The 15,850-nt window shown below is 48.4% G+C and overlaps 1 protein-coding gene across 5 annotated transcripts in view; it reads left to right on the top strand.

Annotated features, from left to right (window-relative positions):
• Nucleotides 1-14,294, top strand: part of WDFY4 (WDFY family member 4) — a 292,803-nt gene extending 278,509 nt beyond the window's left edge. For all 5 annotated transcript variants that reach the window (XM_039233715.1, XM_039233714.1, XM_039233716.1 and 2 more), the window contains 5 exons: nt 4,157-4,336; nt 6,152-6,334; nt 8,520-8,604; nt 12,654-12,765; nt 13,815-14,294. In XM_039233715.1, coding sequence (XP_039089646.1) covers nt 4,157-4,336; nt 6,152-6,334; nt 8,520-8,604; nt 12,654-12,765; nt 13,815-13,881 — 627 coding nt within the window. In that variant the 3' untranslated portion in view covers nt 13,882-14,294. The remainder of the gene's footprint in view (nt 1-4,156; nt 4,337-6,151; nt 6,335-8,519; nt 8,605-12,653; nt 12,766-13,814) is intronic.
• The last annotated feature ends 1,556 nt before the right edge of the window (nt 14,295-15,850 follow it).

The following is a 15,850-nucleotide window of genomic DNA, read 5'->3' as shown; positions in this document are numbered from 1 at the left end:
AAACCAGTTTCTTCGCACTAGAGACCATTTCGGAGCATGTGCCATGTGACTTTTATGCATATAGCCTCATTTTACCTTCTCGACAACACTGGAAACTAGGTTCTGTTATTATCCTTGCTTTACCGGTGAGAAAACCAGCTGTGAGGAAGTTAAGTGACTCGTTGTGGAGCCAGAAATTGAAAGGCTATTTCGGAACAGCAGTGGCTGTGCAGGAGGAAAGCAAAAGCAGGCGGGGACAGGGGGCTCAGTCCGGTCCTGCCTCAGGAATCACCGCTGCTCTCCTAACGAGCAGAGCGTACTCACTGTTTGATTAAGACTCCGTACGTTCGTTTTAATCTGGCAAATCCGGCACTGTTCTCCCCACTTTCACACAAGGAAACTGAAGCTCAGAGAGAGCAAGTTTGCATTTTAATCTGGGTCCATCTAAGTCTAAACCCATGCTTCCTGCCTGTGCACCCTTGAACCCGCCCAGAATACCACTAGGGTACACTTCCACCTCTAAAATGCAACTATTGTTAGGTCTGTATTTGTAGTTAGCCATATAGGCCCAAGATGACAGAATCAAAATTAATCATACAAAACTCATCATGGATCCGATTTCCTAAACTGAACATGTTTCACTGAAACTGCTCCTCGGTTTCTCTGGATGCTTTTCAAGCCCTCCCCCCATCCCCACTCCCCACCCCCTGCAGCACATGCGTGGTGCACAGTAGGGACTCAGTAGACGCGAGGTGAAGGAAGGAATGGAAGGAATGGGTCGGTGCTGAGGGGACCGATTAATCCTGTGGGGCAGTGGCACCTGCTGTGGGAGCTATGCCGGCCAAGTGCAGGCTGCCTTCACCAGACTCTCAAAGCCAGCCTCGGAGCACCCTGCCTTTTCCCCTTCTCAGGACTTTCTGGGTTTCCTTCTCCTCTCCACGGACTGCGGCCAGGGGGCTGGGCTCTTACTCCTGACCCGTGTGAAGAGACCGGGCATTACTCTGCGGAGTGCTCCCCAGCCCCAGGCGCCACTCTAGGGACGCCCTAGATCCAGCCTGACTGCAGGCTGGCCTTGGGGAGTCGGGGAGGCGACTCCCACTACGGCTCTCAGGTCCCTTTTAGCAGTGAAGATGTGCTGTAGAAAAGCTGCTGTATTGACAGCTTAAAAATGTAATTCATCATCCTCTCCTAGTTATAAATCAAGGGGAAAAGGTATGGGGAATCCCACACGCACTTATTTCCTGAGCAAAATTTACCTATAGTGGCTGGCACGGCCTTGGGCGTCCCCCAGACCACCAGCTGCTCACTGCGGGGGGGGGGGGGGGTTGTCCTTGACTTGTTGGCAAAGACATCATTAAATAGTGTCATACATTAGTTTTTTTAAGTGTTTCAATTTTTAAAGATATTACAACATTAAAGACAACTTTCAAATTCACTTCAAAGTTGAATAATTCTCTGTAATTTCTGTAAAAGTTTCTGTTGTTGTATATTGCCATCCCCAGATATACATATTTATATCATTCTGATCATTGTGTAGATATGTTTATTCTATTTTCACCCAGCCTATCAAATTGTTTCTGTTTTTCCACAGTCTCTGTAATTTACATTTCAATTGTTCCATATTATTCCATTTCCATAAAATTACATTTCAATTGTTTTGTTATGTCAGTGCACCACAGTTTAATAAACCACTTCTCCTCAAACTAGACAATTACATTACTTCCAAATTTTAACTATTTTAAATAGTGCTGCAGGAAACAACTTATATAGATTGCTGTTTGCTTCTGATTAATTGCTCCCTTAAAATAAATTTCAAGAAGTAGAATTACCAAACAGGGACATAGTGCTTTCGATAGTGGCTCCATAGCCTTACGGTGCCACCACAATTAATGAAGAGTACCCATCTCACCACAAGTGTCCAACCTGAGCAATTATTTCCAGAGGTTTTTGTTTTGTTTTGTTTTATTCTACTTTATTTTATTATTTTATTTTCTTTATCTTTTGCTACTTTATTTAGGCATGATGACATAGCGAAGTTATTTTAATTGGCCACGTAGAGAGGTACTGTGATGGCACTCCCTTATTCCCAGCTTCACTTTCTGTGTTCTCACTCACCTGTGGCCAATCATGGCCTGAAACCAGACAGCCCTCCTTCTGACTCATTATCAGAAGGTCAGTAGTAGCCTAATGCCACGTCACAGTGCCTATGGCATTCACCCCATGTCATTACAGGAAGGGCAAGTAGAGTCCGATAAGACATCTTGAGAGAGAGATGCCACACTCACATAACTTTTATTACAGTATACTGTTATAACTGTTATATTTTATAGTTAGTTATTGCCTTTAATCTGTTACTGTGCCTAATTTATAAATTAAATTTTTTCATACATATGTACGTACAGGAAAAAAACACAGGACACGCAGGGTTCAGTACTACCCACACTTTCAAGCACCCACCTACTGAGAGTCTTGGAACGTGTCCCCCGTGGGTTAGAGGGACCACTGTATTCTGAGAAAACAAAAGAGCCAGTAGACAACACACTGACATCTGCTGTCCTCCTTCGCTGATTTCCCCGGCCCCTCCAGATGAGGATGGCTGTGTGTCGTGGTGGGAGGCAATGAGCCTTACGTGTGTGGGCAGCCTGCACACGGGCTGGTCCCCTAACTCTCCAGTGCCTCCCGTCGGAAAGCAGCAGACTTAGCTCCACTAATGAGCAGCACATGGGGGCACATGGGCTCAGAGCTTCTCTCTCTGAATCCCCAGCCTTTACCCCAGGGTCCCCCAGCTTGCACTCTTTGGAGTCACCATGTCCCCGTGCGGTCAGAACTCAGTCAGCAGAGCTCCTGTCAGATCCTCTACTTCTCTCTTCATGTAGACAGCTTCCGGTTTCCTGAGATGACCCTAATCATCTCCTGTGGGTCACGTCCAGAACCTTGCCAGCACCATCTGCTCGGTGCCACATTAGGATCTATTGAAAACAAACAGAAATCCTGGCAGAACTTTTCCTGGCTGTGACCAGGCAAAGTGACAGCTTTGAAAAATGATGCTCGGCCTCATTGGCCCAAATGAGTGAGCAGTCGTCCGTCCTGAGGATGGAGGTTTCCCACTAGGTAAGCCAGGGTAATCGCACTTCAGAGCACCACCTCTGTGCTTCTCCAGCTCATTCCAGGTGGCGGCCGCACGTGTGGATGCGGCAGCTTTCAGGTCAGGCAGCTTCTGGAACCATTGTGATGGAAACCACACTGTTGCCAGTGGCAGTGGACCTGGGAACACCAGGCCACCTCAGGCCCTGTGGCACGTGTCCCTGGGGAGCAAGGCCTCTGGCCATATCTGGACACATAGCCATCTGTGAACCAGGTCAGACCCAGCACAGGCCAACCTGAGGGCCGAGACCAAGGCCCTGAGTCACCTGCTGCCACGTGGCCAGACAGACTATGAACCTAGATCCATCAGACTTGAAAAGTTGCATCTTTTTTTAACTATGACCTGACAGCCCCCCTCCCCTGCCTCCCTTCCATTTTAGTTGGCAGAGGCATGTTTGTTTCTGAGGTTCCCTTGGGGTAATGCTCAAACTTGTGCATGAAATTTTCCCGGAGACCTTGTGAAGACCCATAGTTTTCACCATGGCCCCACCCCCAGGGTTTCTGCCTCAGTACATCTTGGATAGGGCCCAAGAATTTGCTTTTCTAATAAATTCCTAGCTGATGCTTATGCACCTGGTCGGGACACCACACTTTGGAAGTCAGTGTCCTTGCTTGTGACTAGTTGTACATGCTGCCTCAACACACAAGGCAAGTGTAGGTGAGCACGCAGCATGAGGGCGCTACTGGTCTGTGGCAGTTAAGATTAAAAGACTTAATTAATTTAATTAAATTAAATAACTTAATTAATTAAAAGATTAAAATCCAGCCTAGCTGAGACTCAACTCCCAGAAATGGATGGAACTGAGAGGCTGGCATAGACTCATGTACATACACACACACACGCAAACACATGCGTGCGTGCGCGCACACACACACACACACACACACACCACTAACTTTGGAATCATGGAATCGCCCTCAATCTCTGTTTCCTCACCAGGAGCCTAGCAGTGAATAGGAGGGCAAGATATCTCCCCAGGTACCTAGATTGAGGGTCCCTCCCATAATCTGCGGGTCTGCTTCTTGTCCCCAGGCCTTGTATGGACACACACAGGCTGTCACATGCCTGGCAGCATCAGTCACCTTCAGCCTCCTGGTGAGTGGCTCCCAAGACTGTACTTGCATCCTGTGGGACCTAGACCACCTCACTCATGTGGCCCGCCTGCCTGCCCACCGGGAGGGTATCTCTGCTCTTGCCATCAGTGACGTCTCGGTGAGCCCCCGCTTTCTCAATGTCTATGAGCCTGTCTGGTGGCATGGTGCGGTGTCCCAAGAGAAAACCCAAGAGCAAAGAGAGGCTGAGCTCCCAAGAATGTTGAGAAACATTGTCCCAAATGTATGGAGTATTCTTTGCTCAGGCAGAGTGGAGCCATCAACATGTGTAGCATCTGGGTCTAGACTTTTTTTTTTTTTTTTCTTTTTCTCCCTCAGGGTGGTGAGAGTGGTGGGAGGTGTCTGTTCTGGCACAGGCATGAGGGAATTGGGGCAGGAAGTTGGTTTGGTAAGAGATCTTCTGGGCTTAATGGACTAATTCAGTTCATTGACTGCACGTCAGTGTTAACTCATCAGGTGCTTCTGGTCACCATGGCAGGAAGTGCTTCTGCTTGTCCCTCCAAGCTGCTACTAAAGATAAGCCTGTCAGATGTGTGTGTGTGTGTGTGTGTGTGTGTGTGTGTGTGTATGTGTAACAGAAACAGACAGAGACAGAGACAGAGAACAGAAAGAGTTAGAGAAATATATATCTAAATCTCAGTGTGAAGTTTCTCCCAGGCTGGAATCCTCATCATAGAGCTGGGGGTTCCCTGAGGATTCAAAGGCTCTGCATCTTCTTCAGAAAACCCCAGGAGTCCAGAGCATGGATAGAGTGGGCAGACAAGGGGATAATAGAAGGAGGGGGAGATCGTGAAGAAGACTCCTGGTCCCAACTTTAGCCAAACATGATGTTCCAGGTAGGCTTGAATCTAGGATGAATCTTACACGGACAGATAGAAGATGGATGCATGGATGCATGAATAGGTATGTGGGTGGATGGATATTTGGGTAAATTAGTGGGCAGATAGGTCAATGGGCAGATGGAGAGTGGATGGGTGGATGGATGGATGGATGGATGGATGGTGAATGAATGAATAAATTGGTGAATGTTTTGGGAAAGGAACCAGGCCCTGATCTGAGATAACATTATAAAGAATAATGTCCTCAGACCTCAGAGGAGACATACCATGACCAATAACTTGTTGAATTCAACTGGTCCTGGAGTCAATTGAATTTACTAAGTGCCTTCTGTGCTCAGTGTTGGGTGCTTGGCAGAGATGTATCAGAAATGGTCCTTGACCTCAAGCAGACTCTACCAAACAATTCAGGAAGGGATATGATGGAGCCCATAGGGCTATGGAGGGGCACTGAGTTCCCTACATCCTTTCTGGGGTTAGGACAAGGCTCAAAGGCATCGCTCCAGCTGGTTTTATGAGTCTTCAATGACAGTGATCATTATACCATTGGCCATAAAATTGACAATGACTGGAGAAGAAAACTCTAGACATAAACATTTCAGGAGATTCAATAGAGACATTTCTCCTCAGAAATTCCCTTCAGAGAGACATCATCCAATTTTCTGAGCCATATGCAATCATTCAAACCTCTGTACTCTGCCCTCTACCAGGTGATATCCAAATCTTCTTCATGGGGACAGGGTTGGCCCACCAAGTATAGGCCCCATGTCCAGATCCAGGGGTGGTCTCCAGGCTGTGGGAGGAACCCAAAGTGGGAGTCAGTCAGTTTGTCAGGGAAAGCAACATCCAAACACGTGATTGCAGTATGCAAATAGCCAGGAATTTGTAGCTGTGTGCAAACACAGAAGACCTATGAGCCATCTAGCAAGAAGGAGGTGTCTTAGGTCTTGGAGTACCTTGGTTAGTCTTCAGAAGATAGCAGGTTAAGGGTGCTTGGGTGTACCAACTCTGGCTGAACAAATGGCAGATGGGCAGGCAGCAACCTCAGCATGGGGTGAAGCCAGCTTTCACTGCTGCAGGGCACTATTGTCTCCTGTGCGGGAGCCCACTTGTCTCTGTGGAATGTCAATGGACAGCCACTGGCCAGCATCACCACGGCCTGGGGCCCTGAAGGAGCCATAACCTGCTGCTGCATGATGGAAGGGCCAGCATGGGACACAAACCATGTCATCATCACTGGGAGTCAAGACGGCATGGTTCGGGTAAGTGTGTCTTGGGCACAGTGAAGGCAGAGTACAAGAAGGTGTTCTTTGTTCTCACTTCCTCCAAGAGTCCAAATCTATAGGCTGCATTTGAGACTAAGTGGCATGCCAGACCAGGTCTTCATAGCAAGTGAGGGCAAAGGCAAGGCTCTCTCCAGGCAAAAGGTAGATAGATAGATAGATAGATAGATAGATAGATAGATAGATAGATAAAATTATATATATATAATTGTATACACACATATACTCATGTAATGAAATAGACATTTATCATTACAAGTGTCAAAAATGAATGGTCAAATGTGTAACAGCATAACCCAGTGCTGAAATGAATATTTGGACCATCCATTCACACACTTGCCCATCCATCTATCCACCCATCTGTCCACCCACTAATCCATCCAACTATTTATCTCTATACCTATTCATCCATACATTCATCCTTTCATCCATCTATCCTTCCATGTACTTATCTATTCACCCATCTATTCATCCATCCATCCATCCAATAATACATCTACCTTCCTACCCAACTATTTATCTCTCTACCATTCCTTCCTTCCTTCCCCCTCCCTTGCTCTCTTCCTCCCTTTCTCCTTCCTTTCTTCTTTTGTTCCTTTCCTTTTATACAATGATCTATCCTTCCATATACCTATCAATTTATCCATGAATCCATCTATCCACTCAAATATTTTCTCATCTGTCCATCCTAACTCTGGCTCTGTACCAAACTGATCACACAAGCCACAGGGAACACAGAAATTAGTGATAATAGGCCTTTATCATCAAGATGATCCTATCCTAGATGAGAATACAGACAGAAAATATATGCATGCAATGCATGCTATGACCAGGATAATCAAAGAGTGTTATGGATCCTCTGAGAAAGGCCATGGAGAGGGAAAGCATCAAGAAACCAGGAAGAGAAGGGAACAGAAGCACTGAAGTGTGAGGATTAGCATGGGAAGAACAAGGTAATCTTTCTGAGACTGACAGGAAGGATGAAGGAATGAGTAAAGATAAGGAATAATTTAGAGGCCCACTTAAGAAACTGTCAACTGAATTCCACAGTTTAAGGGAATGTCAGCTGAATGCCATAACGTATTCAAGCAAATGTCCATTGAATTCTTCAAACATTTATGAAAGCTTGTTGAGTGCCATCGTGGCTAAAACTTGGCCTTGTTTTGCATGGATGTCCATGCCCCAAGTCTCAGAATAATCATGGACATATTTGCCAATACATATGTGGTGAGGGTCCAAAGGGAATATGGATTTATTTCTAACAGAGAGACATAAGAGGAGGTGGCAGTACAGCTGAGTCCCAAGGATGAGGAAAAGTCACAGCATACGGAGAGGCCAAGCAGGCTGAGGGGTTGGTGTGTGTGGATAGGAGAGACAAGGTTGAGGGGGGTCCCTTGAGAAGCCCCCTATGTGGGCCAGGAGGGATACATGTGCTCTGCAGAGAGCAGGGCATCCTGTGCTAGCCAGAACATAAGTAGGTCAGGGACGCCTGGGGTGACTCACACTATGGGTCATTCAGAGGAGCCCAGGCTGGTAGAGCAGTGGATGCATTTCCTTTGTGGGCCCCCAAGTCATGAGTGAGAGTCTTTCATGCACTCATTCATCCAGCATGATAACTGAGCTCCTGGAATGGCCCAGCACTGGGTTAGGCCCAGGGTGGAGCTCAAAAAAAGCATTAAGGGGAGGCTTATCCTTACCTTTTGTCAACAGGATGTCTGGACTCAGCATGTGAGAAGCCATATGCAGTCAGCATGAGGACATTAACAGAAGGGCTTGGGACCATGAGCCAGACACAGAGGATAGGGAGGCCTAGCTGCTAAGTGGTGAGGGAGGCCTCCAGGGATGGTGGCAGGGGCTGAGAGGGCATTAGCTAAGTAAAATGACAATAAACTAGCTGCTGAATCTCATCCCTGCAGATGAGAGGTTGAAGACAGGGGCACTATGGTCTCAGGAGTGCAGAGTGAACTCACATAAGCTTCAACTGTGCTCTACTGAAGCCTAAGTAATTTTTTTGTCTCCAAGAATACATTAGCATTGGAAGTGAAGGGGGACCTTATTCCCATCCCTTCCCTCAGGGCACTTTGGATGTGAGGGAATGGGAATGGCCTGAGGCCACAGACAGGATCGTTTCCCCAGCCATCAGCCTTTTCTCTTTCCTGGACAGATTTGGAAGACTGAAGACATGAAGACATCTGTTCCCGGACTGGTAGCACCAGAAGATCCCTCAGCTCAACCTCCAAGCCCAAGAGGTACCTGCCCTATTGAGGGTGTGGGGCCCTTGCCTTGCTGTCTTTGCTCCTCTCTCCCCTCCTGTAGCTCCATTCAGACCTATGGAGTCCAGGGAAGCCACTGAGTCTCTTTGGATGTTGCCAGTTGGGGGGACAGAGCACAGTTTTCTGCAAGCTGCAAGGCAGAACGTGAGGCAGCATGGAGAAGTCTGTCGCGTCCTGGCCCCATCACTCAGGGACCAGTGAGCTCTGGGATGCTCCTCAGACACATGGACGGTGGTGGTGGTAGTTTTCAGGGGCTTCTAAACTTCAGAACCTTACAGAGCTTCATTTGATGTTCTCCATCTGCCCAGATGGCTCTCCAATGCCAAACTTCCCAGCCCAGGGCATGGGTCCAAATGCCTACTTGCCTGGACAGCCAGGCTGCAGATGGGGGCAAGGAGGGGCCAGCCAGGGGCCTTGCCGTATGCGTGGAGAGAGGAAGTGGTTCCATAGTGCCCCAGCCTGACCTGTTGGACCGGGCTCAATCCACCCGGCTCCCCATGGCACATTCCTCAGAGGGGGTCTGGAGGTCCTCTGCATCAGCATTGCCCAGGAGCCTTATTAAAAATGTTGATGTGGGTCTTGTGTTTACCTTAAACCGCACCAAGAGATTGGGGGTTGTTAGAATCTTCATGTCTGACAGGTTCCCAGGTGAGTGTAGTGTGTACCAAAGTAAAAGAACGACTGTTCTGGAGCCCTCTTTGGGTTGTGGCAGATGGGACTGAAGAAAGAAAACCTGTTCTCTATTCTGCCACCATGGCCTCTGGGACCACCACCATGGCCATCACTGCAGAGGTTGGAGGAAGAGGGCTGACCGTGAGCAGTTTCCATCGTGCACACTTGCCGTGTATTCTCTTATTTGTCACAACAGCCCTGTGAGATAGATCTTACTCTGACACCCATATGAAGGATTAGGAAATTGAAGCACAGAGAGGCTTAGGAACTTTCCCAGAGTTACCCAGAAGCATATAGTTACCATCATTCTCACTTCGGCCCCTAGAGCAGACACAGGCAACCTCAGGCTAACTTTAGACTGCCCGAACCTCTACCACAGATACTGCCATGCAACAGTAGCACCACCCCTGATCACAGGCGCAAAGGTCACCATCAAAGCCATCACCTCCATCTCTTCCATCACAGCTGTCCCAGTTGCCCCCAACCATCACCTCCTCCGATGCAACCAACCTTCTTTCTCAGCTCTATCTTCATGGAAGATTTTGGCCCAGAGCTGAGACCTCTTTCTTGGTGCCTCCCATGATTGAAAGGAAACATGTGAAGTGTGAATTCTCCTTCATCATGAGTTCTTCTGGTTTACTCAAATCCCAAGACCCATGATCAATCATGGGTGATAATTTTTTAGAGAGCTAAGGGCTGCTTTCTTAAAAGAGTAACCATCTTCAGTTAGTTCCTTTCTAGAATATACTCCACACCCCCCTCCTAAATCATTTAATCGTTGATCTTTCTTTACACAAATGTGCACAGACATCTGATCAGCCTTCTCTGGGTCCCAGGCTCTACACTGAGAATCCCTTCCTTCAAAATAATGCCATCTGGATGAGAAAGAATGAAATCTGGCCATGTGTAGCAACATGGATGGACCTTGAGGGTGTTATGCTGAGCGAAATAAGTCAGGCAGAGAAGGACAAATATCATATGTTTGCACGTATAGGAGGATTAGGAGGAACTTGACGGAGGACCAAGGGGGAGAAGAAGGGGGGAAATGGTGGGGGAAAGGGAGAGAGGCAAACCATGAGAGACTCTTGAATGCTGACAAAAACTGAGGACTGATGGATGTGGGGGGGGGGGGGGGAGGGGCATGGAGGAGGGCACTTTGGGGATGAGCACTGAGTGTTATGTGGAAACTAATTTGACAATAAACTATTTGTAAAAAAAAAACGAAAAAAAAAAAAAAACAAAATAATGCCATCTGGGAACGCTTATCAATAATCTGGGCAGACCCAGAGCAGTGACCTCAGAAGGATCTACAACCACATTCACTCCATTGTGCCTAGTACCTTGAGGGTCTTTTGAGACTACAAGGAATCAGCCCATCTCAGTATAAAAAGAAAGATGTGTGGGGCTTGTGCATTCTAAGAAATTCGCAACACTTCTGTGGAGAGCAGGGGCCAAACTTCTTCCCCTATTGCCACCCAGCTGGAAGAGAGCTAGCACAGAATTCATATTCTCCAGCCTGATTATGAACAATTCTGTGGCACATCTGCATTGAAAGCATACCAGTTCAGTCCTGGGCTCCACTGCCCATTTCTGAAGCTATGGAGGTCCCTTGAGGAAAAGGTTGATAAATGGATGTCTGAACAAGAATCTTGATGGATGGAAAGACAGATGAACGAAGGGCACCTCAAAGACATTCCACTGGTTCTGGAAGTGCCGATGGATTCATGGGTTTCTGTTCAGGGTCAACATTTGTGCTGAGATTGTACCCATTGGGAATGGGTTCCAAAGAAAGGGGAAGTGACATGAAAACCAAGAGACAGGGCTCTAGATCTAGCTCTGTGCCCAGCAACTTCTCTCCCTCAGTTCCCCTGCCCTGTCAGATGGAGGTATTTCCTGTACATCCTGATGTGTACAGGAAGTACCTAACATGAAAAATAACAGACACAGACAAGAATCTACTCAACAAAATGCAGATTGTTCTTATCATTTTTGTAGGCTTGGAAGAGCCTTCTCCCCTAATATACTGGCTGATGACATTAGGGAGCCCACAAGACAGTTTCAGGCTGGTAGCAGCCCCATCAGACCCAGGTCCACATCCTTCCCCTGCCATTTGTCCTGACCTGCCTGAGGTCACCACCGCCAAATAGAATTAAGTGCCAGGGTGGTGATTACAGTTTAAGGGAGGATTCAGGTGAAATGACACGAGGGCACAGACATATTCATGAAAATCAAGCTGGACCACGGTGTAGAAACAGGAAATCCATTTGCAAGCTTACAAACCTAAGCCTGTGGAGGTCTCGCTGTTCTCCTAATATTGCTCAAAACTGTTTTGCTGGAAAGTGACAGAATTGGGCATGACACGTGGATATTTGCACCTGTGTCCTGTTGGTGTGCCTATTGTTGCGTCCCTCCGGTGTCTTAAGGGGCAAGAAAGGGGATTTTTGAAGATATTGAGGATGCCGCATTTATGTACAGATGTAATCTAATTTCTGCCTGGAATTCATTTATTTGTCATTGAAACAAGGACCAACTCAGTTGAGCACAATTTATTTTGGGAACTACCCCGTACACTTAGACCTGACCTGGAACACAGAAAGAGCTCAGGGAAGGCTTGTACTTTGGCCTTTTGCACAAACACCAAATGTGCACGCATTCCCCGGTGCACAGGCCTGTCCGAGCACACAAGAGGCCACCCTGGGGGCCACCCTGGGACAGCTGGGACAGCTGTGTCACTCCTGCCCCGACTCTGAGTGACTTCGCAGGGATGTACCCAGCTGAGATCTCTCCATCTCACCCTCCATGTTGAAGGAATTACTGTCTGCCCCAAATGCAGTCATTAAAATGAGTGAAGTAACAATCATTGAGTTATATTTTTTTGAAAAAACGTTCTCAGCATTTAATTATTGGTTGTGGCGTGAGAGGATTTAGATAAGTTGATAATGCCGACTTTATGTAATTTATTTTTACTAGGCAATTATGGGCTGCGTTACATCCTGGCAGCAAGGTATTGTGGGGCATCTTATTAAGCATAAAGCCAGTAAACACTGATGAACAATTTTGCTGAACTAGGCATGCAATTTAGAAAGCAATAATACACAAATCCAATTTGGAACACAATGGATACCGCAGCACGTCAGCACATGTAACTATCACAGCCTGCAAATTAAATTGGGACGGCCCTTTTTGCAACAGCACAGGCCAAGATTAAATATATTTTCCCCTCAATTTAACAAGTTGCTGACCGCAAATATAAATATGTGTGTTTGTGTTTGTGGCTCTGCCCATGGACATCCATGTGCACACGCGGGAAGCCACTAGGGTTTCCTAACGATCCTCTTGCATGATCCCCACAGGTCACGGGTGGGAGAAGAACCTTGCCCTGTGTCGAGAGCTGGATGTCAGCCTTGCTTTGACAGGGAAACCCAGCAAGACCAGCCCTGCGGTGACAGCTCTGGCCGTGTCCAGGTAACCAAGGCCTGGCTTCTTCAGGCCTCCAGCAGAGGGCTTTGTGGTCACCCCCTTGGAAAGTCCCCACGGCTCCGGGCTCAGGTGGCCTGGCCCTGGAAGGTCATCTCACTCCTGTAAGGCACCAGGGAGGGCTCACCACGCACAAAAGGCAAATGAGGAGCCCATGTAGGACCCTAGGAAAACTTTTAACACACACATGTTCTTGCTCTCTGTCTCTTTCAAATACCCACGAATTCATAAAGAAATGTAAAAGGGTATAGCTTTGTAACTTCATGCTGTAGAGGCACTTTTTTCCTGAGGCTCACTACCGATGATAACATTTGGTGTGATGGTTATCCTACATTACACAAAAAATGCCTTTTGAGAGCTCTAAGCCAATGTAGAATACCAAGGGTCAGACACTACACGTGAGAGATGGTATTTTATTCTTCGTAATTACCCAGTGGAGGTAAGTGGTACTTTCCACTTACCATTCCACACATGAGCAAGTGTAGGCTCTGGAGGCCATGGACCTTAGAGAGGTGCTTCCCTTCCTCCCTCACTGCCCTGGAGCTGGTGGTTCAGGGTCTTTGGCAGTGGGAACCACACAGTGTTCTAGAAGCCAGGCTTCTGAAATGAAGTGGGCTACTGTAGGACACGGCGAAAGGGGACTGAGAGTCCAGAGCCCTAACTCTGCTGGAAAACTTGCCATTCATTTGGCGGGGGGGAGGTCTGAGTGCCTCTTCACAGGACCACAGGCACCCCTGGAGATACTGGAGAGAAAAGTCAGGGCTTCACCCTGCTGTTTGGAGCCTGTGTATCTTGGGGAGAACCCCCATACTCACGAGGAGGGTCACAACCCTCAGAGTTCAAAAGTTCCCCCTCTTCTGGGTCAAAACATTCTCTACTTCTCCCAGCCCCCATGCTCACTTCAAGTGGAGGTCAGGTGCAGGCCCCAGGGGTCCTGGACTGAACCCCCCGTGTTTCAGCTTCCTGAGTGCCGGCTGGGAGAAGTGGGACCCACAGGCTTGACTCTAACACTCCTGTCTATTCCTTCTCTTCCCAAGAAACCAGACCAAACTCCTGGTCGGCGATGAGAAGGGGAGAATATTCTGCTGGTCTGCAGAAGGGTAGGAAGGAAGAGACCGTGGGGGTCAGGCGGAGCGAGCAGCATGTCCCCTGAGCGGCAGCAACAGCACCCGGCCTTTGCAGGTTGAAGCAGTGCCCAGGGCACAGAGGACTCTCCCCTGAGGAACGGGCCACTGGCCATCAGAGCAGCACACCCCGAGCCACTCCATGGCCTGTGAGACTTTGGCCTTGGATTCACCCAAGGACACACTCTATAAAAAGAAGAGCACCTGGGAGCCTGGGAGCAGCGATCTGGAAATGGTGACTCGCTCACAAGCTGCCCACGAACTCACAAGATTCACCTTTTCAAAGGGCTTATTACATTAAAAAAAAAAAAAAGAATTGGGTCGCTTCCTGGAAACTAAGGGGAAACAATGGATTGTCTTTATTTTATTAAAACAAGTATTTTCCAAAGGCAAGAGGGCTCGGGAGTATAAAATCACCACCCTTTTCTACTCAGGTGTTTATTCTACACCTAGAAAGGCAGGAAGGCCTCAGGGAAGCACAGCCCCCCACTCGGAGTGTTTCACAGGCCACCCCCTCAACCCCCATCTCCCTCCCTAGAATCTGAGTTCTCTGCAGGCTTGCCTGCCAGACAAGGGTTCATGGGGAGCGGGGGGCTCTGCTCAGGAGGCCCAGCTAACATGGCTGAGCCAGAGGACGGGAACAGGAGCCCCCCGGCAGCCATAGGGAGTCAGCCTGGGGGGGAGTGAGAGGCACCCTGCCGAGCTGTGCCTGCCCTCTCTCTGCACCCCAGAGCAGAGCTTTTCCTAGGGCCTGACCTTACATGAAGGTCAAGGACCCCAGTCCACATGTTGATTTGGAGCTGGAGCTCCTCCTGGGAAAATTCAGGCTGCTGTGTGACTTCTGCTCTCTATCTGAGAAGATGGCAGGTGGGGTAGTTAGCTGAGCCCCTCCGAGGAATTCCAGTGCCTTCCAAGGCATGGGTCATTCTCTGTCCTGTTGTCGGGCACTGAAGTCATCACCCTATTCCTTCTCTCCACCCACACCCCCATCCAGTCTTTCAGAGCTCCTTGAAAGGCAATTCACCTGCCTCCTCAGTGCAATCAAGTCCAGGTGGGTGCACAGGATTTGGGGTAGCAAAGCTCCTTAGCAACCTCCCTCCCTGAGATTTTCCCCTCCAGGAAACACAATGCTTTCCACATTCCTGTAAGCTCTGCAGAGGCCCTGATGAGTGTCCCCATTCAGTGTTGCTCAGGCCTGGGGATGGCAAGAAAATGGACTTGTTGTCTTACGACCTGGGTCACCTGGCCCCCAGGGGCAGTGAGTCAATTTAAAGATAAATCTTAAGGATGTACAGGGGGTACGCAGCTCTGTCAGATAGTGAGTGAGGGATGGTTAGGAAACAGTGAGCTGTCTGTAAACTTTGAGGTATTTGCAAAGGTCAAGATGGAGGACGAGGTGCTTCTCAGGTCCACTGCACCCCTCCCTGAGTGAGAAGGGCCTGTGTCTGACCCCAGGGCCAAGGATCACCCCACCTCCAGCATCGTCTGCATGCGCTATTAGCAGACAGCCCATTTGCAATCCCCTCGTCAGTCTGGGGCTGCACTGAAGGGCCATAAATTGAAGAGCAGAGAGCACCACTCCCCAGGAAGGCCAAAAAGCAGGGTCATAAATATCAAGGCTGGGCCTGCTGTTATGTTTCAAACACCATTCATAGCATTTACCTAGGGCTGAAAGGTCTGCTGGCCCAAAGGCTGTCTTGGGCGCATTCGCTTGACAAATATTTCCTGGACGCTGCCTTTAGCTTGCCCGTATCACTAGGAAAAGGGGGGGAGGTCAGGTCTTATTACTGGGGTCTTGGGGCTAGGATGTCTGTGCAAACAAATGGGACTTGAGGTGGAGGGCTAAGAGAGAGACACCCCATGCCCTAGGGAGGACCTAGGTGATACTGTGGCTGTAGTATTCTGCTCAGGCTTCCAGAACAAAGTACCACAGGCTGGGGAGCTTAAAC

This window comes from Hyaena hyaena, unplaced genomic scaffold (genome assembly GCF_003009895.1).
Source record: "Hyaena hyaena isolate Hyena2069 unplaced genomic scaffold, ASM300989v1 scaffold_78, whole genome shotgun sequence".
NCBI classification, from domain to species: Eukaryota; Metazoa; Chordata; class Mammalia; order Carnivora; family Hyaenidae; genus Hyaena; species Hyaena hyaena.
This window is presented reverse-complemented; position numbering and strand designations above follow the sequence as displayed.